Source organism: Wyeomyia smithii, chromosome 3 (assembly GCF_029784165.1).
Source record: "Wyeomyia smithii strain HCP4-BCI-WySm-NY-G18 chromosome 3, ASM2978416v1, whole genome shotgun sequence".
Lineage (NCBI taxonomy): Eukaryota > Metazoa > Arthropoda > Insecta > Diptera > Culicidae > Wyeomyia > Wyeomyia smithii.
The window spans coordinates 256023470-256050387 of record NC_073696.1 but is presented as its reverse complement, the minus strand read 5'-3'; the positions used below and the strand labels follow the sequence as shown (position 1 = coordinate 256050387).

The 26918-nt window shown below is 40.9% G+C and overlaps 3 protein-coding genes across 4 annotated transcripts; 2 read left to right on the top strand and 1 right to left on the bottom strand.

Annotated features, from left to right (window-relative positions):
* The first annotated feature begins 364 nt into the window (after positions 1–364).
* On the top strand, positions 365–1919 carry LOC129729824 (zinc finger protein 239-like). Of its 2 annotated transcripts, none has more exons than XM_055688663.1 (2): positions 365–561; positions 622–1919. In XM_055688663.1, the coding sequence occupies exons 1-2, from the start codon at positions 531–533 to the stop codon at positions 1755–1757; spliced, it is 1167 nt and encodes a 388-aa protein (XP_055544638.1). In that variant the 5' UTR covers positions 365–530; the 3' UTR covers positions 1758–1919. The 2 variants fall into 2 exon arrangements, with proteins under 2 accessions (XP_055544638.1, XP_055544637.1); XM_055688662.1 differs by having other exon boundaries at positions 395–557.
* A 140-nt stretch (positions 1920–2059) lies between these two features.
* On the top strand, positions 2060–16688 carry LOC129729208 (zinc finger protein 91-like). The gene is made up of 4 exons (XM_055687702.1): positions 2060–3255; positions 3309–4475; positions 14420–16330; positions 16397–16688. The coding sequence occupies exons 1-3, from the start codon at positions 3249–3251 to the stop codon at positions 16282–16284; spliced, it is 3039 nt and encodes a 1012-aa protein (XP_055543677.1). The 5' UTR covers positions 2060–3248; the 3' UTR covers positions 16285–16330; positions 16397–16688.
* On the bottom strand, positions 16681–26918 carry LOC129729207 (zinc finger protein 62 homolog). The gene is made up of 3 exons (XM_055687701.1): positions 26713–26918; positions 25634–26659; positions 16681–17696 (listed from the first exon to the last, which is right to left on the bottom strand). Exons 1-3 carry the CDS (start codon positions 26717–26719, stop codon positions 16711–16713), a joined length of 2019 nt encoding a protein of 672 aa, XP_055543676.1. The 5' UTR covers positions 26720–26918; the 3' UTR covers positions 16681–16710.

Here is a 26918-nt window from a genome sequence, read left to right as displayed (position 1 = left end):
GAACTAATGTAAAATATTAATAATTACCTATCTTGATAGGAAATAAATCTGTTACATTTTAATATTTTATTTTTATGTTTTTTCAAATTTTAAATTCGAAATTCTATGTGTTTTCTTCTGCGTTAAAACGTCAAATTATCGAACCCGAGTAACAATAACTCAGTTTGGCTGATTCATGCTGTATTCGGAACGAGTAAATAGTACTCAGCTTTTGACATTTATCCATGCTACTCAAAAGTGAGTTAAAATTCTGTTTAGGGTAGATCCACTTTTAACGAAATTGAGTCAAACTTTTCTCAATTTATTGTGAAAACGGCCGAGCGTGTACATTTCATGCCTGTCGTTTTTTCGAGCAGTTCCATACAATTGTTCAAAGACATCTGGCATCTCTGATAAGAGGTAAACAAACGTGTGCACTTTGCAAGAACGAGAAACTATTTGTAAAGTTGCTTATGGTGAAAAGAATAAACATTAAATTCACGCATAGTTTCTCTTCGACGATCGACGACGAAAATAATATACTTTCATGAATGCCACCCACACAACGACAATGGAAGGTAAGTGAGTGCGGTTTATGAATTAACTTCGTCAAATTTGTATCAACTTTGTGTCGAATTTTAGATTCAAACCAACTAACCGGAGTTTCCGATCGACCCAATGAAGCCATTCAGAACGATCCGGCTAGCAAAAAATCTCACGGCTGCTCAATCTGTGGTAAATGTTTCAGATTTAAAAGTCACCTAACAGAACACTTTCTCATTCATACCGGAGAAAAACCCTTCAAATGTGACTACTGTGGAATGCTCTGCAGGACTGAACGCAGTCTTAAAGTACATGTGCAACGACATACCGGTGAGCGGCCACATGTTTGCGGAGAGTGTGGTAAAGGATTCTTTCGCAAAGACCAATTAACGAACCATGAGAAATGGCACGATAAACCCAATCAGACCACCGAAAAAGACCTGTCTAGCATAAAACTTCACGATTGCGATATCTGCGGCAAAAGTTTTAGATGTAAAAGTCACCTCATGGTACACGTCCGCACTCATACGGGAGAAAAACCCTTTGAATGTGACCACTGTGGAATGAAGTTCGTAGATAACAGCAGGCTTAATATACATGTGCGACAGCACACCGGCGAGCGGCCATATATTTGCGAGGAGTGCGGTAAAGGGTTTAACTTCAGGAGCCAAATAACGACCCACAAGAAAAGGCACATCGACAAAAAACCTTTCAAGTGCGATGTGTGTGGCAAAGGGTTTTCACATCAATCTGCACTCGCAAACCACAAACTTATTCATACAAATCGAAAAGAGTACGAATGTGACCTCTGTGGTAAACGATTCAATATCAAGAGTGGTTTAATCAAGCACAGTCGTGTACAAGCCGGAGAAAGATCGGAGTCCAAATGCGATTTGTGTGAGAAATCGTTTACAACAAGCTGCGCGGCAAAACAGCATCGACAGATCCATACCGGTGAGAAAACACACAAATGCGATAAATGCAACAAAAATTTCACTACTAGAAGCAATTTAACCCAACATAAACGAACTCACACCGGAGAACGGCCGTACGGGTGCCAATTCTGCGGTAAGATGTTCACCAAAAGTACCAATTTGACGCGTCATATACGCATTCACACAGGAGAAAAATCGTACAAATGTGACATCTGTAGAGAGGAATTTATTGATAACTGTGCAATGGAAAAGCATCGACGCATTCATACGGGTGTGAAACCATATCTGGGCAAGGTATGAGGGAAACGATTTCACCCATGTAGCAGTTTCGTTAGGCACAATTCGGTTCATGAAAAAACAAAAATTAATCCACGAGTTCATGTGAAAACTATCATATGTTAAAATAGGTCAACACTAACACTTCTATTCTAAGAAAGAAACATTTCAGTGTGATAGTCATTACGCCTTTTTTTACTCAAAATATTATTTGTCACTCAGCAGTTGAATACTGAATATCTTAAACGGAAAAGTGAAATTTTTGATGGCTCCGTTTCTCAGGTGTATTCCTCTGTAAAATGGCTAAATAGCACCCAGTATCGGTATTTTAGCAACGGGGTTGATACTCAGGACTTTTTTAAAAGCGCAATGTTAATTAACGTTTTCATTCGATTCGTATAATCCGGGGTAACGATGATAGTCGAGAGGAATAATGAGGTATATCACAAGAACCGTAAAGATGTTAAGAGACAGTTCGCCAGAGGCGCAACCACCTTTCTGAGGGACGTTGTTAAGATGCTTTTCGATTGTGCCAAAATTCTCAGCATTTGTTTGTCTCTTTAAGGTAGGAAGTTTTGCAAATTTTGAATTATTTTCATTGAGGTTAAGTGGGGTAAACGGCCCTAAAGATGACATGTACAAAAACGTCCAAATCACAAAAAGTGCAATATCTCCTGCTTGACTTGATGGATTCTCCTAAAAATTTGTGTTATTATTCTACACTAAGAGTACTTTGAAAAGCATGGTATATGCATGCAATGTATTTTCCTTTAAAAAGTTGTCAATGATCAGGGGTGACAATGCGCATTTCGTTCCGAGCAACTCGAACAAAACTAAATGATCGCTGGGGGCGCTATGTTTCGTTTTTCGTATTTTTTTTTTTCGACTTTGCGGGTTAGATGAGCCGCAGGACAAATGGCAATGACAGCTCCTTTTAAGCTTAAAGCACAGACTAACAGACGTAACACTGGAACCTAGCTCCATCGCCGCAAAAAACGTTCATTTCAAATTTACAATAGAATAACAGTCATCGCGCGAAAACGTCGTCTGGGGCGCAGTCTTGCAATCTCATACATATTTTGTAGTTCACCATTTGACACATGCAGTAACGCTGGCGCTGATGTCGAAATACATGACGCAGCGCGAACACGACAGCAGATGGTGCTAGTGTTACTAACGTAAAGTACTGGAATCATCCAAACGATGATTTGATTGAAAATTTGTTCGACGTGTTATGTCTGTTAGTCTGTGCTTAAAGCATAACTGGCAGTATGTGACCTACTCGAAAATAGCGAAAATCGTTCGAATCGAGCTGCACAATGCCACTCCAGATTTTGCCGGTTTTTCGAGCAGTTGCAGACATTTTTTAATTTCATCTGGCACCTCTGATGTTAAGTAAACAATACAGCACACTTCACAAGAACGAAAAGCTATTTGTACAGTTGTTTGATACAAAGAATAACTTTCCTTCGACGATCCAGAAAAAAAAATATCGATGCCACTCACACAACGACAATGGAAGGTAAGTTAGTGTTGTTTATGCATTAACTTCGTTACAAGTTTACCAAATTTTAGATTTAAATCAACTACCCGAAGCTCACGGTTGCTCTACCTGTGGTGAAAGCTTCAGATTTAAAAGTTACCTAATAGAACACCTTCGCATTCATACCGGAGGAGACCCCTTCAAATGTGACTACTGTGGATTGCTCTTCAAGACTGAACGTAATCTTAAAGTACATGTACGAAAGCATACCGGTGAGCGGCCACATGTTTGCGGAGAGTGCGGTAAAGGATTCCTCCGCAAGTACCTATTAACAAACCATAATAAATGGCACGATCGACTCAATCAGGCCACCCAAAATAATCTATCTAGTAAAAAAACCCACGATTGCGATATCTGCGGCAAAAGCTTCAAAAGAAAAGGTTCCCTAACGGTACACGTCCGCGTTCATACGGGAGAGAAACCCTTTGAATGTGACCACTGTGGAATGAAGTTCGTAGAGAGCAGCAAACTTAAAATACATGTGCGACAGCACACCGGCGAGCGGCCATATATCTGCGAGCAATGTGGTGAAGGATTCATCTGTAAGAACCGTTTAACGACCCATGAAAAATGGCACATCGACAAAAAACCTTTCAAATGCGATGTGTGTGGCAAAGGATTATCACATCAATCCGCACTCATAATCCACAAACGTATTCACACAAATCGAAAAGATTTCGAATGTGACCTCTGCGGTAAACTTTTCAATTTTAAGAGGGGTTTAATTCTGCACAGTCGTGTACACACCGGAAAAGGATCGGAGTTCAAATGCGATTTGTGTGAGAAATCGTTTACAACCAGCTACTCGGCTAATCGGCATCGACAGCTCCATACCAGTGAGAATTTACACAAATGCGATGAATGCGACAAACAATTTGTTTCTAGCAGCAATTTAGCCCAACATAAACGAACTCACACCGGAGAACGGCCGTACGGGTGCCCAATCTGCGGTAAGATGTTTACCAAAGAAGCCAGTTTGACGCGTCACATACGCATCCACACGGGAGATAAACCATACGAATGTGACATCTGTGGAAAGAAATTCACTGATAACAATGCGATGAAAATGCATCGACGCATTCATACCGGCGAGAAACCATATCAGTGCAAGGTATGTGGGAAACAATTTCACGTCAGTAGCAGTCTCGTTAGGCATAGGTTGGTTCATGAAAAAAAAAAAAGAATTAGTCCACCAAGCAGTGTGATCTGATCTTTCTCATGTGAAAACTATTGTTTGTTAAATAGATCAACACTAACCCTTCAATTCTCAGAAACAAACCTTTTAGCGTGCTAGTCACTACGTCTTATTCACTCAAAATAATCATTGGCGCTTAGCAGCGTTACTGTACTAAATATCTCATATGAAAAAGTGAAATTCTGTAACTCAGTTGATCGTCATGATTTTGATGGTTTCGTTTCTCAGGTGTATTGCACTGTAGAATGGCTAAATATCACCCTGTATCGTTTTTTCGGAACAGAGTTGATACCCAGGTCTCTTCTCAAAGCGCGATGTTGACTAACTTTTCCATTCGATTCGTGTAATGAAAGTCCAGGGGAATAATAAAGTGGATCGCATAGAACGTGAAGATGTTAAATTGTAACTGTGTAAATGCAATATTGGAACATTCTCAATCCATTGTTTAGCAAATTAACACGGCCTTTATTATACCTGATTGCAATACCTTCCAATGTGGTGTTACCTTTCTTGTTCGTTTGGTTCATATTTTGACAGTTCGTTTGGCTCACAGCCTTCTCTCCGCCTATAACTTCTGAGTATTGCTAATATGTATTTCGAACGATTTAAAAATTTATTATTCAGTGGCTATTTCTAAACAAATTTTTTCGAATTTTTTTTTTCAATCTCGCTGATTCTGCTTTTGACATACCGCTTTACCGCCGACAGGCTTACTTACTTACTTACTTAGATGGCCGTACGTCCTAAGACATGGCCTGCATAACGTGGTTCCGCCAATTTACTCGGTCCATGGCTGCCTGCCTCCAGTTCCGCGGGCACCCGGTACTTTGCAGATCGTGCTCCATCTGGTCCACCAATCTCGCTCGTTGCGCCCCTCGCCTTCTCGTTCCCGCCGGATTTGAAGCGAACACCAATTTTGCAGGGTAGCTTTCCGGCATTCCAGCTACATGCCCTGCTCAGCGTATCCTTCCAGCTTAAGCCACTTTCTGAATACTGGGTTCACCGTAGAGGCGCGCAAGCTCGTGGTTCATCCTACGCCTCCACACTCCGTTCTCCTGCACACCGCCAAAGATGGTTCTTAGAACCCGACGTTCAAAAACTCCGAGTGCTCGCAAGTCCTCCTCGAGCATTGTCCACGTCTCATGCCCGTAGAGAACGACCGGTCTTATTAGCGTTTTGTACAGGATACACTTGGTGCGAAGACTCAGATTATGCGACCGTAGTTTTTTATGGAGCCCATAGTAGGCACGACTTCCACTGATAATACGTCGCCTTATCTCCCGGCTGGTATCGTTATTCTCAGTTACTAGAGAGCCGAGGTAAACTAACTCGTCGACCACCTCAAACTCATCCCCGTCGATTGTTACCGTATTGCCTAGGCGTGCCCTGTCGTGCTTGGACCCACCCGCAAGCATATACTTAGTTTTTGACGTATTAATCTTCAGTCCGATCCTATCTGCTTCACGTTTCAGTCGGGTATACTGGTCTGCCACCGTCTCAAATTTTCTGCCGACAATATCCACGTCATCCGCAAAGCAATTAAATTGACCTGATTTGTTGAAAATCGTGCCCCGCATGTCAAACCCCGCTCGTCTCATAACACCCTCTATCGCGACGTTAAACAATAAGCAGGAGAGACCATCACCTTGTCGGAGCCCCCTGTGAGACTCGAATGGGTCCGACGTTCCACCCGAAATTCTCACACAACACTTCACATCCTCTATCGTAGCCTTAATTAGTCTTGTTAGCTTCCCTGGGAAGCCGTTTGCGTCTAGAATTTTCCATAGCTCTTGTCGGTTTATTGAATCGTATGCGGCTTTAAAATCGACGAAAGGATGGTGTGTAGGGACTCTAAACTCACGGCACTTTTGGAGGATCTGCCGCAGTGTAAAGATTTGGTCAGTCGTAGACCGTCCTTCCATGAAGCGGGCCTGCTAGCTTCATACAAACCTGCTGGCTAATGGTGACAGGCGTTGGAAGATGACCTGGGAAAACACTTTGTAGGCGGCATTCAGGACTGTAATCGCTCGATAGTTCTCGCAGTCTAGTTTGTCGCCCTTTATGTATATGGGACAGATAACCCCTTCTTTCACTCCTCCGGTAGCTGTTCTGTTTCCCAGATCTCGACGATCAGCCGATGCAGCGAGCTAGCCAGTTTGTCGGGGCCCATCTTAATAAGCTCAGCTCCGATGCCGTCTTTTCCGGCCGCTTTGTTGTTCTTGAGCTGCCGGATCGCATTCTTAACTTCGCTTATTGTTGGGGGTGGCACATCTTCGTCGTTCGTTGCACCGACCACGTCTTCTCCGCCCCTGTTGCGGTCTCCTGCTTGCACGCCATTCAGGTGTTCATCGTAGTGCTGCTTCCACCTTTCGATCACCTCACGATCATCCGTCAAAATGCCTCCATTGTTGTCCCTAACATTTCGGCTCGTGGGACAAAGCCTCTGCGGGATCCGTTGAGTTTTTGGTAGAACTTTCGTGTTTCGTGTGTGAGGTGCAGCTGCTGGAGTTCTTCACATTCCTCCTCTTCCTGGCGACGCCTTTTTTCCTTGAAGAGTTGGACTTGCTGCCTCCGTTTCAGTTTATATCGCTCCACATTCTGACGGGTGGCTCTACGCAGCATTGTTGCCCGCGCTGCGTTCTTCTCGTCTAAAATCTGCCGACATTCTTCGTCAAACCACTCGTTACGTCGATTCGGTTGCACGTGTCCCAGGACTTCCTCCGCAGCACTGCTGATAGCTGTGTGGGCTATGCACGTTGATAATACTAATGTTGAAGAAACGGCCTTTGATCCTCAACCTGCACATTCTAGGGCTGATTGGCCACCACCCGATCACCCGCTTCTGCATCTCTCCCATCACTATAAAAGCTGTTCCCAGCTCATGTGTGCTTCCACAACTCTGGTAGATGGTGTGACCATCCCTGTACGTACGCACCATCGTCCCCTTCCAGCATACCTCCTGCAGCGCTACGATGTTGAACTTGCGGGTCTTCAATTCCTCGGAAAGCACGCGGGTACTTCCTAGGAAGTTGATAGATCGGCAGTTCCATGTTCCGAGAATCCAATCGTTAGTCCGTTTTCGTTGCCTAGGTCCTAGCCGATTGTTCCGGTCCGTACTTAACGTTATTACGTTCGTTGCTGTTAATTTTTAATAGTGCGGGCTTGCAAGGCCAGCGACCAACCCCACTATGTCGCAGGAGGGCCATCGTAGTGCCATTGTTTAGTATCCCGGACACTACCAGGACTTGAGAAGGACACTGCGTTACTTAGAACGCTTCTGTTGGTGTCGATCCCAGGAAACTCCCTTCCGAGGAAGGAAGCCCCGCCCCCTGTCAGCATGCGACCAGCAGTCCCACCAGGGTTGGTTACCCGATCTTTCCACTGGTTACTCGCACATCAGTTGGTACCACGAGAAGGTAGGGGTACGGTAGCTGGAAGGCTGAAGTTCACTGGTGGGAACTGTTATGCGCCTTTGGTCCAGTCATTAACCAACCGACAGGCGTCCAAGCTGAGTTCCATCCTTTCTAGCCGAAAATTGTTGGTGGACTCATTGCTCGTCAGAACCGCTGCTTTCTTCGGAGCTCTTCCTTGCATTTGAACGGTTTGTTCTTCTTTCAGTTGGGGGAGTGGCATAATATCTCTGGGTCGAATGAGACATTTCTTTGGAAGATCGCTTTGTTGAGAATGCATGTACGAAACATGTTTAGAAAATATCGGAGTAAATAATCCTTCAAATCCAGCGAAATAGAAATCAGAGTCGTCGTTTTCCGGATATGTGAAACCGGTGTGGGTGGTAGAACTTCATGCCTTTCCGTTATAGTACGACGATCGCAGCACTGGCTTCCCGATGTAAAAATATCCATTTCCTTATCCGGTGTTTCTAGGGGCACATTCGAGGTTTCAGCAGGACCCACAAATACCTAATCTTCTTTTCGTAAAATCGACAGAGACAGAGAGAACAATTTTATTTTCGAATTTCATTCAGCAGTCATGTTTGCATTAGAAATTTGCCTTTTTTGGAAGCTGATAGTAATAACCTAAGACAGATAGTTGGGTTTGATCAAGTTTCCATCCAAATTCAACGCCATTGCGAGCGGCCTTCCGGCAGTGACCCAGAACATTCGCCATTGTGGCAAAAACATGCATGTAGACATGTTTTTAAATTCTTTCTTCGCCTTATTTATCAAATCCTCCTCAGTTTACGCGATATATTTGATGAACGACGCAAATTCCTGCAGGCACTTCTATACTATAAATTTCCCCGATCATGGCCAGTCCGGAGCGAAAGAAGAGCGGCTTTGACATCCCTTTCTCATTGATTGTCAACCACAGCAGCATCTTTTTAGGGAAACCTGGTATGTGAAAGTTACCTCGGGGCTCGCTTCTTTCGGGAGAGAAGTTGAATACGAAGTGCCCTGCCAGTAGTTGCCATCCAGGGTGAGATGAGACTCGACGTCCATCACCACCACCACGTCGCGATTGCCGGAAAAATCGACTTATCCATTCTATTGCCGCTGCCTCTGCGTAAAGGACATTTTTTCGAATATGGGTTTTTCATGCCAATTTGTTCAATATTCGAAGTTCTATCTTTTAATATCTTCCTTTTCGTTGTTACCTATTCGTACGTTGTATAAAATAAAAAAAAAATAAAAACAAAGTGACGTAGGCACCCATTTCAATACAAAAGTGGTGAGAAATTCATTCGTTTTTAGGCCGTACTGAAAAACTGATCACTTGGATCTATGTCACAATGTCATATCACGGCAATGTATCTCCAAGACCAGTGAACGTGTTTATGGTGCGTAAAAAGCTGGATAGGAAGGTACAAAGATGATTTGAGTCTCAGGTTTACAGGGCTTCTTTTTCGTCATCATTGATGATGTAGAAGTCAAAAAACAATATCAAAAAATCAATGTTCGGTACTGTTTTTTCAAGATTTTTTTCATAAGTTATGACAGTTTATGACTGAAAAGGCATTTCTGTGCCAATAAACAATGCGGAATACAATTTTAAATGGCATTTGCTTCACACTTAAAATTTTTTGCTGTGTCTCGGTAACTTATTGCCGAGAACGGCACCACTGAGTGCTCGGTTAAAAAAATAATGACAGCTGTCACATTTCATCGTAAATCTCGGTTCAACCTAACTGAAATTTCGGCACAAAATATTGCTAACGAGACTTCGGATATTATGTGCAGAAATTTTTTGTTGGGTAAACCGAGATTTACGAAAAAATATGACAGCTGTCATTATTTTTTTAACCGAGCACTCAGTAGTGCCGTTCTCGGCAATAAGTTACCGAGGCCCGGCAAAAAGTTTCAAGTGTGTAATCAGTGAATAAGAATCATCGGCAACTGGCACCTTTTAGTGATTCAAAGTGTTGTAATTAAAGTTGCTAGTTAAATTTTCTCCTTTAAAAAACGTTGCTGATAGCGGAAAAAGCTTTGCAAGAGAACATATTTTCTTGGTGTTCATTTTTCGACAGCGGCCGGTACAGTGAATCGTTCTGGCCTCAAATACCAAAGATGGCTAAAACAAGATACCTGACTCTTGCAGAATTCATCGGATATGGTTGTCGCTGCGCGTGAGCAAAAGTCAAACTAATTTATACACTGTTAATATGATGTATTTTTTTTTGTTAGGGAATTAGAATTACGTTGTCCATTGATGTTAACTTTTGTAATAAATATGATGTATACTTAACGTCAGAATCAACTGGAGACAAAGTCAAGATATGACTGCTGAAAGGTGAAACAATTTCTTCAGTATCCATGTGGACGACTGTACGGTGCTGCCATCCGAAAAATGATAATAATGTGTACGAATGTTTAGTTCTCAAACATGAAGCTTTCCGGAAGAATCAAGAATTATCGGCGCATCATTTAAAATTAATTGTACCATCAGGAATTCCTGATAACCGTTATGAGCACGCTCTACAGCCAATCTATGCCAATGGTGCTGAAACCTGGCTTGCGACATATCAAACTTTAAGTTTTGGTAGAATGGGACCTCAAAATAAATAAAACCCCTCAATATAAACCCCAACTCTGACAGTCAATTTCACACTTTTATTTCGTACTTTGAATGTGCAAAAAAGATGGCAATAGCATTAAGCGCAAAAAATGACAATATCATTAATCTGCATGTTATCTTAAGCGTCTAGCTGACCAAACTGCTACACCTTTTTCATATACAATCTTGAACAGCTCAACGATCGATGACGGACTATGCACGATAAATCGGTTTTGCTCATAGTGACAATTTTATGAGAATTTAAGTCATCAGATGGCAGCACTAACCGTCGGAAATCGGTCGTGTTCAAAATGTATGAAAAATATGGAAGTTAGGTATCTTGTCCAGGTTATCTTTGCAAATACCGAATGGGTTCGTATTTGCTGTTTACTGAGAAAGGGAGAATCTACCGAATTCGCTAATTCAAATGTTTGTCTTGTCATTACAAGCTACGAACAAATGCTTTTCTAATTCGAATATCTCCGAAGTGGAGATGCCAATATAAATAACACAGAGAACAGACTAACAGGCGAAGAACAAACAGTCTGAAAAAGGGGTGTAAAATTGTGCATGTGTGTAACGAAATTATCCTCTGAATTAAACCCCTTGTTATGCTAAATGGTAAAGTAAAGTGTGATGTCGCTACCGTCGCTAAACAACCTGCGTGTTCATCAGTATCTGTACTTTTTACTCCCTTTGGTACTGACGTTGACATATATTCGCCATGCCGTTCGCTCAGCGGTGATAGTAGCGACATCACATCTTACTTTACCATTTAGCATGACGAGGGGTGTAATTCGGAGGGTATATTTTTGAGCACACAAACTGTTTTACACATTTTTAGTCGTTTGCTTGTTAGTCTGTTCTCTGTGTAAACAAGGTTCGTTCGTAAATTTTATTTATATTATTTACTGTTCAAAGCTCTCTAATGTATCAGCAATGCGGAAGTGTGTTGTTAAAAATTGCTTTACTGCCTGGTAGTATCGTATTCGCATAGTCGGAGAGTTTTTCGATCTTTTTCGTACTCGTATCATTCATTTTCACTCCTATCACTGAACGGTGAATGAAAAAAAAATTCTAACATCTTGTAAACAAACCCGTGAGAAATGTCAAAAAAGTGAGGTTATTTTTTGTATGCAATGATCTATTGACAGTAGCCATAACGGTGAGCGCCTTGTCTTCTCTCTATATGTAGGTTCCATACACACTTAGATTTTATTGCCGAGAACTCAACAGCTGATAAATAAAGCAAAATATTCTACAAGTTTTCGGTAGAATTTTCAAGAACTTCGGCAAACAAAATGTCAATACATGCTGGTTTATGGTAGATCGATATGTTTGCTGATTGTTCGTCGAAATATATTGCTGACATTTGTCTAAAACTTCGCCGAGCTCGATCAGCTGTTGGGAAGTTTTCCGAAATAAATTAAGAGTGTAGCAAAACTGTTTACTGCCCTCACGGTAAGAGTCGAATACCCATGATTGGATAATTTTGCAGCCATTTTTTACGGGTGTCAAAAAAATGAGTAAATTTAAAAATGTGAAATGGGTAAAATTGTACGCATTAGGAAGACATATTCTTAGGAAAAAAATGGGTTATTTTTTCACTGGGCGAAAAAACACTTCAAGTGTTTTTTCAGTTTGCTCTGTCGATTTGTTCGCACGCGTTACTTCTACGATCTGTTTTGTTCACTATTTGTTAAAAATTGCCATTTAAGATCTTAAAAAGAAACTCGATGCTGCGTCGTTTGAGAAGTTGCAAGGTAAACAGTACGTAGAATCAAGTATTGAATTGTACACAATGAGAGAGTTTCTTATATTAATTCTAGAATGTCTTCTATCTGGCTACAATACCTTCGTCACAGGTTTTTTTTACAAATGAAACATCACGTAAGAAATCATCACCAAATAAAAACGGATCGAAAAAATCAACACAAAGTGTAAATAGACTAGTGGTTATGTTTAATGAATCAATTGTTACAAAAATTGCGATTCAGACAATTGATGATAGCAGATAAAATACTCCTGTACACTAAAGTCGTTTTTTTACGTAGGGGATACGTGCCGCGTAAAAAAAACCGCGTAAATTCCGAAATCCGCGTAAAAAACCGCGTAAATTCCGGAATCCACGTAAAAAAAGCCGCGTAGTGTATTCGTAAATAAGAGTCCTTTTTATACATTTGCAAATAATTAAAAATAGATGATTTCACTATCACTTCTTTTCACTTTTTTGTGTGATAATCACAAAATTTCCGTATACAGTCGTCGTTCGATAACTGCAACAAGTTTTCATTGCAGTTATCGAATGCCGTTCGATAACTGCAACACTTGACACATGCCAAATTTTAGTCACTACCATTTTTGTTTTCAATGCTGTCAAAATGTATTTTTTAATGGATTAGTGGCAAAAAATAGCAGAAAACTAAAATAGGCAAGCTTTTCGATTAATCAATTTGATATTCATAATTCCGCATCATAATTTATTGCGTTTCAGTAACTACTTTACAGAACAAATATGTAGGCGAAGATAAAGTTCATCACTACAATAGACCATTTTACGAGACGTTTCTGAACTCAATCGATAGATAGAAAGGAAAGAGTCCTTTTAAAATATTTCTAGAAATTCAATTTTCATTTTCGAATGCATTTAGAATCCCCCCACGAGATCTGTCACTTCAATGTCAAATATGACTTTGACATCAGATTTGACGGATTGCGGTTCGATAACTGCATTGCAGTTTTATCAGTCTTGCAGTTAAAAAGCGTTGCAGTTAAAAGTCTTGCAGTTATCGAACGGCGACTGTACAGTATTTTTAATGATGGGTAAAATTTCACCCATTTCTCGAGAAAATGTATTTCTCAAAATGAGTGAAATTCTACCCAGTTTTTGACGTTACCCGTTAATGGGTAAATCAAGTTTACCCATTAAATGGGATGGCTCACTTTTCGGCGAAATGGTTGAAAAAGTACCCATTAATGGGTTTTCCTTTCTTACCCTGCTCTTGCTATCATGCAAAAACCGAACATAATCAGCAGCTTTGTAGTTCCGAAAGAATGGGCGAAATTTTACTCATTAATGGGTTTTTGACACGCATCTGCAAAATGACAAACAAAACCGTGATTCAAGGATATATGGCTGGCGCTGGAGGGAGCAAAAAGTCAGCACACATTTTGAGAGAGTCTGCGAAAATATAAGGCGACTCTGATGAAAATATGCAGAAACTATAAAGGAACTGCAAATATCTGCGAAGCGTAATTTATTCGAATTAGGGATCGAGTACAGTAAAGTTCTTTTTTACACGATTCCATGCACCATGCACAAATATGTTTGAGAAAACGTCGAAAAAACCACGTTATTTGGAAATAACGTCATAAAAAAACGTGTAAAAATTTAACTTGAAAATCACCCTACTATAGTTTATTACCGTTACTGTTATTTACTGTAACTGTTTTACGCGAGGACGAAGAATCGTGCTAAACAAACCGTGTGAAAAACCGGTTTATTCAAAAAAAAAAACGACGCATTGAAAATCGCGTTATTTGGAAAATCGTCGTAAAAAACGTGTAAAATGAATCGTGTAAAGAAAGACTTTACTGTATTATCAAGATTTACGGTTTTTCGAGCAGTTGCGGATATTCAACAAAATCATCTGGCATCTCTGTTGTGGAGGTAAACAAAAGTTTGCACCTTTTTAATCTATAATGTCATTTACTGGATTGCTGGGAAAGTTTGCTCTTCACTTGAACGACTTAAACGAAAAGTTTTTTGTAGCATTTGTGGAGTTGTTTGGGACAAAGAATAAAATTTAATTTATACCCAAGAAAATTCGACGATCCAAAAACAATTACCTCATGAGTGCCACGTACACAATTGCAATGGAAGGTAAATTAGCGTTGTTTATGCATTAACTTTTTCACAAGCTTGCCATATTTTAGATTTAAACCTACAACCCGAAGCTTCCGATCAATCCAATAAAGCCGTTGAGAATGATCCGGCTAGTGAAAAACCTCACGGTTGCGATATCTGTGGTAAAAGCTACAAATTGAAAGGTCACCTTACGGAACATGTTCGCATTCATACCGGAGAGAAACCTTTTAAATGTGAATACTGCGGAATGCTCTTCAGGACTAGCACCATTCATAGAACACATGTACAACGTCATACCGGTGAGCGGCCACATGTTTGCGGAGAGTGTGGTAAAGGATTCTTCAGCAAAAACCTATTAACGAACCATAAAAATAGGCACCACCGACCTAATCAGGCCACTGAAAATGATCCGTCTAGCGAAAACCCTTACGGTTGCGATATCTGCGGCAAAGGCTTCGAATCAAAATTTTTCCTCACGGTACACGTCCGCTTTCATACCGGGGAAAAACCCTTCAAATGTGACCACTGCGGAAAACTTTTCAGGACTAGCAACAATTGTAGAATACATATGCGACAGCACACCGGCGAGCGGCCTTTTGTTTGCGAGAAGTGCGGTAAACGATTCATCAGCGGGAATCAATTAACGACCCATAAGAAATGGCACATCGATAAAACACCTTTCAAGTGCGATATATGCGGCAAAAGCTTCCAAGTGAAAAGTAACCTCACGGTACACGCCCGCGTTCATACGGGAGAAAAGCCCTTCAAATGTGACTACTGTGGAAAGCTCTTCAAACATAGCAGCAATCTTAAATTACATGTGCGAAAACAAATCGGTGATCGGCCACATGTTTGCGGAGAGTGCGGTAGAGGATTCATCTGCAGTAACCAATTGAAGGACCATACAAAATGTCACGATCATCTCAATCAGGCCACCGAAAATAATCTGACTAGTAAAAAACTCCACGATTGCAGTATCTGCGGTAGAAGCTTCAAAACAAAAAGTAGCCTCACGTCACACGTCCGCGTTCATACGGGAGAGAAACGCTCTAACTGTGACTACTGTGGAAAGAAGTTCGCAGATAACAGCAAGCTTACAATACATGTGCGACAGCACACCGGCGAGCGGCCATATATTTGCGAGGAGTGCGGTAAAGGATTCATCTGCAGGAGCCATTTAACGATCCATAAGAAATGGCACATCGACAAAAAACCTTTCAAGTGCGATGTGTGTGGCAATGGATTTTCATACCAATCTGCACTCATAAATCACAAACGTATTCACTCAAATCTAAAAGAGTACGAATGTGACCTCTGCGGCAAGCGATTCAATAATCAGAATGGTTTAATTCAGCACAAACACGTGCACGCCGGAAATAAACCGTTCAAATGCGATTTGTGTGATAAATCGTTCATCACACGCTACTCAGCTAAACTGCACCGAAAGACCCATACCGGGGAGAAATCACACTGCTGCGATGAATGCGATAAACAATTCATTTCCAGCAGTGCTTTAACCATCCATAAACGAACTCACACTGGAGAACGACCGTACGGGTGCCAAATCTGCGGTAAGATGTTGACCGGAAGTAACAGTTTGAATCGTCACACACGCCTCCACACGGGAGAGAGACCGTACAAATGTGACATCTGTGGAGAGAAGTTTATTGACAGCTATGCAATAAAAAAGCACCGACTCATTCATACAGGCGAGAAGCCATATCAGTGCGAGATATGTGGAAAAGAACTCCTCTCCAGTAACGACCTCGCGAACCACAGGTTACTTCATGATAAAAAAGATACACAGCAACTTGCATTGCACAACGTTGATCAAAGCTGCCTTCAAAGTTCTCTACCAGATTCTGATCTGCCAGATCGAAAGGGCTTCACGCAAGCATGTGCTTCTTCGGATTATACCTTTACTCTTCTGTAGATTCTTCAGAAATGTCGAGAGATAAACACAAACGATCGGAGCAATGGTAATAGTGGTTCAAATCGTACAAAAATTCCATTTTTTTAATCTTTCTTTTCATATCTCCTTCCAGAATGATGGCTGTATGGCGTGACGTGTGGATAAAAAATGAAAAGCAAAGTCTAGCTAGGTTTTATACAGGAGCTAACGTTGCGTAATCAATTAGAAATGATTGAACCAGAATGACTCTAATTTATGCCCATACATAATAAAAATATGTACGTTAGGCACAAAAATCATTCCTCAATATAACCACTTTTGCGTGTTCCAATAACTAAACTTAAAGAGCTTCGAAGTTTAACATAACTGATGCATCAGTACTTTCAGGAAGCAAATAAAAAACAGTTTTTTAACAACAATTAAAATATATTATTTCAATGCTATATTTTATTTATGCGTTTGTTTGTGCGCTGCGAATCGTTTTGAATGGTGGAAACTTTTACCACATACGTCGCAATGATGTCTACCCTTTTTACCGTGAAATGTCATGTGCTGAACGAGGTTGCTGCTGGTGGGGAATCCTTTTTCACATACCGCACACTGAAATGGTTTCTCGCCGGTATGAATACGCCGATGGATTTTCATCACACTGCTGGTGACAAATTCCTTGCCGCAGATGTCACAGCTATAGGGCCTATCTCCCATGTGGATGCGTAAGTGGTACGTTAAGCCGCTTTTTGCAGTAAACATCTTGCCGCAGAACTGACACCCGAACGGTCGTTCTCCAGTGTGAGTTCGTTTATGTTTAATTAAGGTGCTACTGAAAATGAATTGTTTATCGCATTCATCGCACTTGTGTGATCTTTCACCGATATGGATTTGTCGATGTTTTTTAACCGCGCTGCTCGTGGTAAACGATTTATCACATAAATCACATTTATATGGTCTTTCTTTTGTGTGCACTCGACTGTGCTGATTTAAGCAACTGTTAGTAAAGAAAAGTTTACCACAGAGGTCACATTCGTACTCTTTTCGGTTAATGTGAATACGTTTGTGTTGTGTAAGATAGCGTTTAGATGTGAATGCTTTGCCACACACATCGCATTTGAAAGGGTTTTCCTCGATGTGACATTTCTTATGATTTGTTAATTCGTACCTGCGTATGAATCCTTCACCGCACTCCTCGCAAACATGTGGCCGCTCGCCGGAATGCTTCCGTACATGTATTCTAAGATTACTACCGGTCTTGAACTGCGAACCGCATTGGTCACAGTTAAAGGGTTTCTCTCCAGTATGAATGCGAAAGTGTGCCGTAAGGGAACTTTTCTCTTCAAAGTTTTTGCCGCAGATATCGCAACTGTAAGGTCTTTTGCTAACCGGATCGATATGGGCCTCACAGGATTGATCGGAAGCTTTAGACGGTAGGAACGACTCTGAAATCCGGAAAACTTGTAACAGAGTTAATGCAGAAAAAGTACTTATTTACCTTCCATCCTATTGATTTGTGTGAGTGGCATTCATAAAACAATTTTATGCTGGATTGTCGAAGGAAAATTTTTAAGAATCTTAAATTTTATTCTTTTTACAAATCAAAAATGTAGACGCTACAGATAGAAATTCGATTCAACCATTTGTTTACATTTATTTCCATTTTAAACAGCTTTTGTTGCCTGTTGCTTTTCACCTTTTTGACAAATGAAGAGAGCTGTGCGATATTTGTTACACCCAACCAAACGTAAATATTTTTTTAGTTCGTCGTGCGCATACGCGGATCAAAGCTATCCCGAAAAAAAAATAACATTAGGTGAATCGGGACGTGGTTGCGATCAACTCGAATTTTGCAATCTAATTTTTTCTTGATTCATGAAGACTACGTACATGAAACTTTGATCAATTGTTTTCACAACTGTTGCATGCCTGAAGTAGCAATTTGAGTGCTGTTTATTTAGTGGAAGCCGAATTTTTTACGATCAAAATACAGAAGTAAAAAGAACTCTAACCTCAAAATTGTATAGGAAAAGGCCACAATCCCGTTTCACCTTAACAAAACATTAAAAATTTAAACGCAATTTTTAAGGTTTTTTTAATGTTTTGTTAATGTTATTTCTTTTTCAGGTAACGACACTGTTTGTTAAATTTGCTATGCTACGTTAGGGCGTAGTCACATACATAAGACATACGTAACACTGGCGTTTTTTCTGATACACGTTGCCCCATAGTACTCCGTAGCTCATTTTGTCCAACTGCTCGACAAATAATGAACAAAATGAATTTTCTTTTTCTCGGCTTTATTTAGCTCTGAAGAAAATTCCATAAGGCAAAAAGTCAAAAAGTAGTTTTTCGTTGACAATGGCCGTATTTACCGCAGCAAATTGGAGTGGCAAAACGAAAAAACCGATATCTGAAGGAAATGATGCGCTGTATGCTGTCGGAATCTGGTTTGGAGAAGAAACTTTGGGGCGAGGCGATCAACACGGCAAATTATTTGCAGAATCGCTGCCCATCGTCGGCGGTTGACTGCACTCCGTACGAAAAGTGGAACCGTAAGAAACCGTCGTACAGTCACCTGAAGATCATGATGTATAAAGACATGCACGCTCGTGAAAAGTAACACGGCGAATGAATTAGTTTTAATTCAATTTCATAAGTTGCATGGAAACGTCAAAAAATGAATACCGCATTTGGTGATTCTGTGTAATTTTTACACTGATTTTAGATTAATCAAGAATAACTCATTTTTGAATTTACCACTATAACTCAATTTTGAGTAGCAAGCATGAAAAAACGACACCATTATTTGACACGAGTGAAAAGGCGGCACCATGATTCAACATTTGTGCGCCATTATTTAGCCTTTGCGGCCGTGTTATCTATTCTTGTGGCTGTTTGAGTGATTCCAAAAAATGAGAAAATCGCTGGGAAGGTGGTCACGGACATTTTAAAAAGCTTTAAGGTACACATATAAACTTTTTTCATTATTCATTCTAAAGAACCAAAAGTTTTCAGGTTGTTCGTGTCATCAGGAAGATTGTGGGAGAGTAAAATATCAAGTGATTATGCATCACAAAAAAGAGCAAAATATACTTAAAAAATAAATATAATTAGACACCGTTCAGATTTTGTTTGTTTTGTTCTGACTGTTACCGGCACAAACCTCCCTCTCTACGCTAACATCGCATTTCAAACTGAGTGGTTTTCAATTCTTAAACTGAGTACTTTTAAATTTTGAAAATGGTTAGTCCTAAATTCAAAAATGAATATTTTTCTATTCAAAAATTTGATAGTTTCAAAATCTAAATCTGTGTAGGTTTTAATTTTAAAACTGAGTAGTTTTAAATTCAAAAAATGGATAATTTTGTACACATAAACTGATATTTTTTAAGAACTAAATAAGTTTTATTAAACACGAAAAATGAGTTCAATTGTATACATCATTTAAATAATAAATACACAGTATTTGCCCATACTATGGTTACACAATTTTGAATAACAACAGAGCTACTCAATTTTCGTGTTGTTCCACTTTCTATGAAAATGAATTGTTTTCTAATCATTTTTGAATTCATTTTAGGGAGTGTGTGGTGTAACGATATGTCAAAAGCAGAATCGGCCATGTTGGGGAAAAAAAATGCCAGCGAGTAGGTTTGTTTATAAACAACTAGGGCATAAAAATTATCGCATCTCATAATATATCATTTCGATGCGTTTAAATTATAAATATGGTAATGCTACATACCTTGCTACCATTATTCATTAGTTTAAGAAACAATTTCCAACTTAAAACACCTGAATTTGCGGTCTTTAATTGGGTTAGTTAGGGAGGATATATCAACAAACACGAAAAAGGTATTCGCTGTTGCATAGTGATGCTTCGTCTCCAACCCTCCAAAGTTAAAAAACGCTTCCTCACCCCGCGCCTAGTTTTTGGTCAAACCGTTACACCATGTTCTACTCATCATGCTGAAGATATTCGGAAGTGAGGCATATGTGCATGTTCCGAAGGAGAAGAGGCGGGCTCTTGATATGAAGTCCGAAAAGTTGGTTTTTGTCGGTTACGCGGTGTGATGAAAAGCGTATCGATTTCTCAACTTTCAGACCGGTCGAATTACAATCAGTAGAGATGCAAAATTTCTTGAGCTGTGTAGTGTGAAAGAAGCCGTTCGTACTGTTCCCGTAATCGACCGTCCAGCGACAAGAGAATTTTTTGACGTTCCGCTAGTAGGACATTCGGAAGATTCGGACCATGAAGAGAATCCTAATGAACATTCAGAAGCAAGTTCCGAGAAAGGCTCCGAAGCTGGTTTCGTGGTTAATAGTGATGAAGAAAATTTAGATTCGACTATGTATGGCAGCTTTTCCAGTGGTGCATCTTCGTTTCATGGTTTTCCGTTGTACGAAATCGCCAAACGTTCAACACGCAAATCGAAGGGCGTTCCACCAAGAAGGCTGATTGAGGAGATTTTTTCAGCTGAAACTTCCGAGGAGGAAATAGAACCAAGAAATTCGAAGGAAGCGTTGAGCTGCGATAGGAAAGAAAGATGGAAAGCAGCCATGTTAGTCGAATTAAAATCTCATATGGAAAACGGAACGTGGGAGCTGGTGAATTTACCTGAGGGACGCAAGCCTGTCGGTTGCCGCTGGGTTTCTAAGTTGAAACGAAACGCAGCTGGTGAGGTGACCAAATATAGGGCACGTCTGGTGGCGCAGGGATTCTCCCAGAAATACGGTGAAGACTACGACGAAGTTTTTGCACCAGTTACCACCCATACAACGCTTCGATCACTGTTAGCAACAGCGAGCAAGAGAGGTATGAAGCTGGGGCACTTTGATGTGAAAACAGCCTACTTGCATGGACAACTTAACCAAGAGTTGTACATGCTGCAACCTCCTGGCCATGCAATAAAAGGTAAGCTGAACATGGTGTGTCGCTTAAGGAGAAGTATTTACGGACTGAAACAATCTGCTAGGTGCTGGAACAAGCGACTGGACGCAGTTCCTAAAGGCATGGGGTTTAAGCAAAGCATGGCGGATTCCTGACTTTATACGAAGTTGGTAAACGAGAAGCGAATCTATGTAAAGATGAAGCGGAAATTAGTGTTGTGTTTAGAGCACTGCAGAAAGAATTCGATATCACGGATCTGGGTGACCTTAGTTACTTTCTTGGCTTGGAGATACGTTGTGAAGCTGGAGTTTATAGCCTGTCTTTGGAAGGCTATATCGATAGAGTGGCGGAGAGGTTCGGACTTCGCGAAGCGAAAGGGGCAAAGACTCTGATGGAGTCTGGATATGTGAAGGAGAAGGACAAGAGTTCCGTACTCGCTAATGGGGCCAAGTATAGAAGTCTTGTCGGTGCATTACTGTACATAGCGGTCTGTGCTCGACCGGATGTGGCAGTGAGTGCATCAATACTCGGTCGAAGAGTGAGTTCACCGACAGAGGCGGACTGAGTGGCTGCGAAGCGAGTCGTCCGCTACCTGCAGGCAACCAAGAATTTGCGATTGCGGTATTACAATGCTGGTGGTGGTGACCTGATCGGGTATTCCGATGCGGATTGGGCGGGTGATATTCGTACTCGGAAATCTACTACTGGTTTTGTGTACATGTTCGCTGGTGCGGCCGTTTCATGGTGCAGTCGGAAGCAATCGATTGTAACACCACATACATAAGACATACGTAACACTGGCGTTTCTTTCTGGTACACGTTGACCCTAAGACAAGACGTGACAGCTGGTCACCGTTACATTCAACCAATTTGAACCGGCTGCTCATTGGCTGAATCCGATAACGCAATCGTCACGTAGAAAATACAACGAGGTTACTTTTCACTGTAAAGCAGTGATGCTGGAGAGTAATAATTTAGCTATTATAATTGTTCATAAATAATCATGCAAAAGTATGCAAGGTACATGATATTACCGAGTAATGTATTTCACTGTTATAACTTTAAAAATGCATTGATTAATCGTTTTTTACTTTTTCGGTTGAAGTCCAAGAAACTTAGGAAGAAAAAACTTGGGTACCAAGAAACTTAGGAAGAAAAAATTTGATAGTAGAAGTATGCTTTATTGAACATAAAATAATAAATAAAAATTGAGTATTATTCGCCTATATATTGCAATTTTAATTTGTTTTATTTTCATTGACCTGCAGAAGTTGTTAAAAATAATCATTCTGGCATCAACGGTATGGAACGTTCGAAAAAATTTCGACGGGGATGACGGCCGTTACGAAAAGAAAAATAAGAAGCCAGCTGTCGCGTCTTGTCTTAGGTTGGCCCATAGTACTCCGTACCTCGTCCTGTCCAACTGCTCGACAAATAATGAACAAAATGAATTTTCTTTTCCTAGGCTTTATCGAGCCCCAAAGAAAATCCCATAAGGAACTGTCAAAAAGTTATTTACAAAATCAATGCAGCATTTTTCGAGTGGAAACGAGACAAATGCAGGACTGCGCAGGTACACTGCCTTCGAAAACAACTCAATCAGTGATTTTATTCAGAGTGTGATACCATTCGAGTAGTTCATTTTGTACCAACTTTTTTGGAAGATTTCTTCCTGAGTGTAACGTATGTCTTATGTATGTGATCGAACTGCAATCAAAGTTGCAATTTAGTAATAACCATTCATTATGCTCTTCCAAATATATTTAGCAGCCTTGAAAAAGACTGGTTGCTGCAGTTGCAAATTTCCTTCAATTATCTCATAAATGCTTTATGGTCCAGATAGCGTGCGATATCCGCTCTGATATAGATTTTTTGCACGTTGTGGAATGGGATAACTGCAAAAATAGGTGTGACTAAAGTTGCTAAAGTGACTAAAGAAGCAAATTGTTGCGTGTTTGATACTGCCGACGGTAGACATGAGTATAAAGTTGGAAATTCTGCTGTGATGTCGAACTATAACCGTTTTGTTTTAAGAGGCAATAGCGTAAGTGCTGCATTTCTGTTATCTGCTGCCATCCAGCACTAGAACAAGTATATATTACAACCGGCCACCAACACATTCTTGAGGCAATGTTGAATCTTTCTTATCTTGCGAATGCTGAAGTTAGCGGTTTTCCGTCATCATTTCGGATAACCATTCGCTGATGATTCTAGTTCTCCCGTTTTCTTCAGTAGAATTGCCTGCCATTTCCAATAATTCTGCAGCTACCGAAAACTTCATAACAGCCGCCAGATAGTCAGATGCTTAAGTATCAACCGCTCAGCGCGATCAGCCAGAAATTGAAACCCGGCTTTTCTTTCTTCTTCACGATCAGCAACCAACGTCCGTGTGGTATCACACAAAACGCGCATTCTAGTCAACTAGGTATATTCTGTCGACCTTGTTAGGGAAGGAAGCATTGTGCGACCAATCAGAGGTCGACATTTGCGTTTCGACAAGGCTTGACAATTTTCAATAGTACAATCGTTCGAACAATCAGATTACAAGTTTCTGTATTTGGACGGGTGCATGGTTGATTTTCCAATCGATTACTGCAAAAATGACGAAAATCGGTTGAAAAATGACTGAGCTTAAAACGGTTGAAAATGGACAATTTTTGTGACGCTCTCGATGTTTTTGGTTTTTGAAATTGGATCCCTGTAATGAAACTGGTCCCCTGTATATGTTGCCGTAAGACGTAGTTCTACGTCAAAAGAAGGGAAAATCTTTTATAAATATTCAAAATGAAAGCCATGGTTTACCAATCAATAAAACTTAACAGATCTCTGGTTCGTTTACTAAATCGTCTCATGGCACAAGTCACCTTAGTGAAGATCGGGTAAATAACCCTCGATGGAAACTTTGGTCGTATGCTGACTGGGAAGGAGGTAGTACGCGACTGTATCCCCATGTTAGGGGTGACGTATAACAGCGTTTGACCCGAAGCGAGCGACAGAATCATGAAATGCTGTATCCAACCAGTTACACCTAAGATGGCAGCCCCATGAGCAGGATGTAGGTTTCGCGACCCTGATAAGGTAGCACACCGAAACCTCTCCTAACCACGAATAATGAAATTAAAAATATGGAACGGAACAATCCGCAAAGACCTAGGCTACGAACACAGCAACAGAAAACGGTAAACGATTGGAAGTTGGGTACATGGAACGTCCGAACTCACAATGAACTGGCACGAGCTGGCTACAGCTTCAGCGGCGGCCGAATTCCGGAGAAAGGGAGCAGTAGAACCGGCGTCGGTTTCATAGCATTGGGTAAACAGAAAACAAGAGTCATCCGGTGGAGGCCCATAGATGCCCGTATATGTGTGTTAAGGATTAAGGGCACATTTTAACTACAGTAATTAACATCTACGCACCTACAAACCACAAATCCGATGGTTTTACAGATGAATTCTATTGAAGGCTCGAATGAACCTATGACGAGTGCCCAAAACATGACGTAAAAGTCGTCATCGGAGATGCAAACGCACAGGTTGGGAGGGAACAATTCTTCCATCCGGACATTGAAAAGCATAGACTCCACTCGTCAACCAACGAAAACAGCCTGATGCTAATAAGCTGTGCCGCGGCCAGAGGAATGGCCATATGTAGCTTCTAGTTTCCACGTTTGAATAATTAGTGGCATCCAAATGGAGAAGCCTGCTTCCAAATCGATCACGTATTGATTGACGTTCGGCAATTTTCCGATGTTACTGATTTTAAGTTTTTCGGGGATCAAACATTGACTGTGACGATTGTCTCGTCGTTCGTAAAATCCACGGACAGTTGTCGAATGTGCTGAATTCTCGCACAGAGATGACGATACGTTTCAACATACAGTTGTTGAAACCTGATGGCGTGGCGGAAGAATACGCCAGAGAGCTAGATCATCGGATCGCAGAACAGCAGGAGGAACGAGTGGAAGACTCAAATGGGCTTTGGAATAATATTTATAATATATTTATATAATATAGTGCCATTGGAACGACTGCGAGATTGGTGGTAGGTAGGACGCGTAGAAGCCAGCGTAACAGCTGGTTTGGTATTGAGTGCCAGAGATTGACGGACAGAGAGAGATACAGGGAGACAAGAGCTACCGAAAATAGAGTCCATCGTCGGAAGAAGCTCAAGCACGAGGAGTAGGCGCTCGCCAGTGCAGAGGACAACTTTGCTAGAAACGACGTGCGAAGATTCTATGGAACAGTCAATAGAGTAAGAAGCAGGAACATCCCTGCGCCAGTTATGCGTACGGACCGTACGGACAAACCGACGGTTGCAGCCAGGTGGAAGGAGCACTTTCTGACGCTATTGATTGATAAAGTGCGAGATGAGCAAAACAGGAAGAGGATGATGTATAATGTTTTGTATTGCTCTAATATTCTATTCACTTAAATTATACACTATAAATAAACAAATCGATTATTTTCTAACCTAGCCACAATTTTCAGTTATTGGGAATGTCGATTTCCTGTTTCAGTACTACTATGCTTTGTTCATGCGTCTGTTTATGTGCAACAAATTGACTTAGATGAAGGAAACATTCACCGCATACGTCGCACCGATGCGTACCCTCTTTCTCGTGAAACGACATGTGCTGGACGAGGTTGCTGCTGGTGAGGAATCCCGTTCCACATAACTCACACCGATATGGCCTTTCGCCGGTATGAATACGCCGATGGATTTTCATCGAACTGCTGGCGATAAATTCCTTGCCGCAGATGTCACACTTATAGGGCCTATCTCCTGTGTGGATGCGTATGTGATGCTTCAAGCTGCCACTTTCGGTAAACATTTTACCGCAAAACGTACATCCGTACGGTCGTTCTCCTGTGTGAGTTCGTTGATGTTTAGTCAAAGTGCTGCTGGAAATGAATTGTTTGTCGCATTCATCGCATTTGTGTGATTTTTCACCGGTATGAATCAGTCGATGATTTTTAGCCGCGCTACTTGAGGCAAATGATTTATCACATAAATCGCATTTGAAAGGTCTTTCTCCTGTGTGCACTCGACTGTGTTGAATCAAACAACTCTTAGTGTGAAACAGTTTTCCGCAGAGGTCACACTCGAACTGTCTCCGGTTTACGTGAATACGTTTGTGCTGCATAAGAGCGGGTTTAGATGAGAATGCTTTGCAACAGACATCGCATTTGAAAGGTTTTTTGTCTATGTGACATTTCTCATGGTTCGTTAATTGGTACCTGCGTATGAATCCTTCACCGCACTCCACGCAAACATGTGGCCGCTCGCCGGAATGCTTTCGCACGTGTATTTTAAGATTGCTGCCGGTCCTGAATTGTGAACCGCAGTGGTCACATTTAAAGGGTTTCTCTCCCGTATGAATGCGAACGTGTTCCGTAAGGTGACTCTTCATGTTAAAGCTTTTGCCGCAGATACCGCAACTGTAAGTTCTTTTGCCAACCGGCTCGTTTTTGGCCTGACAAGGCTGATCGGAAACTTTGAGCAGTTGGTTCAAATCTAAAATCCGGCGAATTTGTAACGAGGTTGATGCATAACCAGCACTAATTTACCTTCCATCCTATTGATTTGTTGAAGTGGCGTTTAAAAAATAATTTTATGCTCGATTGTCAAAGGATTTTCATGTAGAAAGTTAAGTCCTTTATTCTGTGCATCAAACAAAACTATTATAGAAGCCAAAGATAGATTCTTGATCCTGAGAAATGCAGCGAATGCAAAAAATTCAAGCCTTTGTTTACTTCAGAGGCAGTTTTATTTT

What these genes read in the sequence shown, in the direction of transcription:
- LOC129729824 (XM_055688663.1), top strand. Translation starts at nt 531, where the DNA reads ATGCCACCCACACAACGACAATGGAAGGTAA. An exon ending in ACAACGACAATGGAAGGTAA is followed by an intron (nt 562 to 621) that starts GTGAGTGCGGTT and finishes GTCGAATTTTAG; the next exon opens with ATTCAAACCAACTAACCGGA.
- LOC129729208 (XM_055687702.1), top strand. An exon ending in AAGAATTAGTCCACCAAGCA is followed by an intron (nt 4,476 to 14,419) that starts GTGTGATCTGAT and finishes GCCATATTTTAG; the next exon opens with ATTTAAACCTACAACCCGAA.
- LOC129729207 (XM_055687701.1), bottom strand. An exon ending in GGAAATCGACATTCCCAATA is followed by an intron (nt 17,697 to 25,633) that starts ACTGAAAATTGT and finishes TCCGGATTTCAG; the next exon opens with AGTCGTTCCTACCGTCTAAA.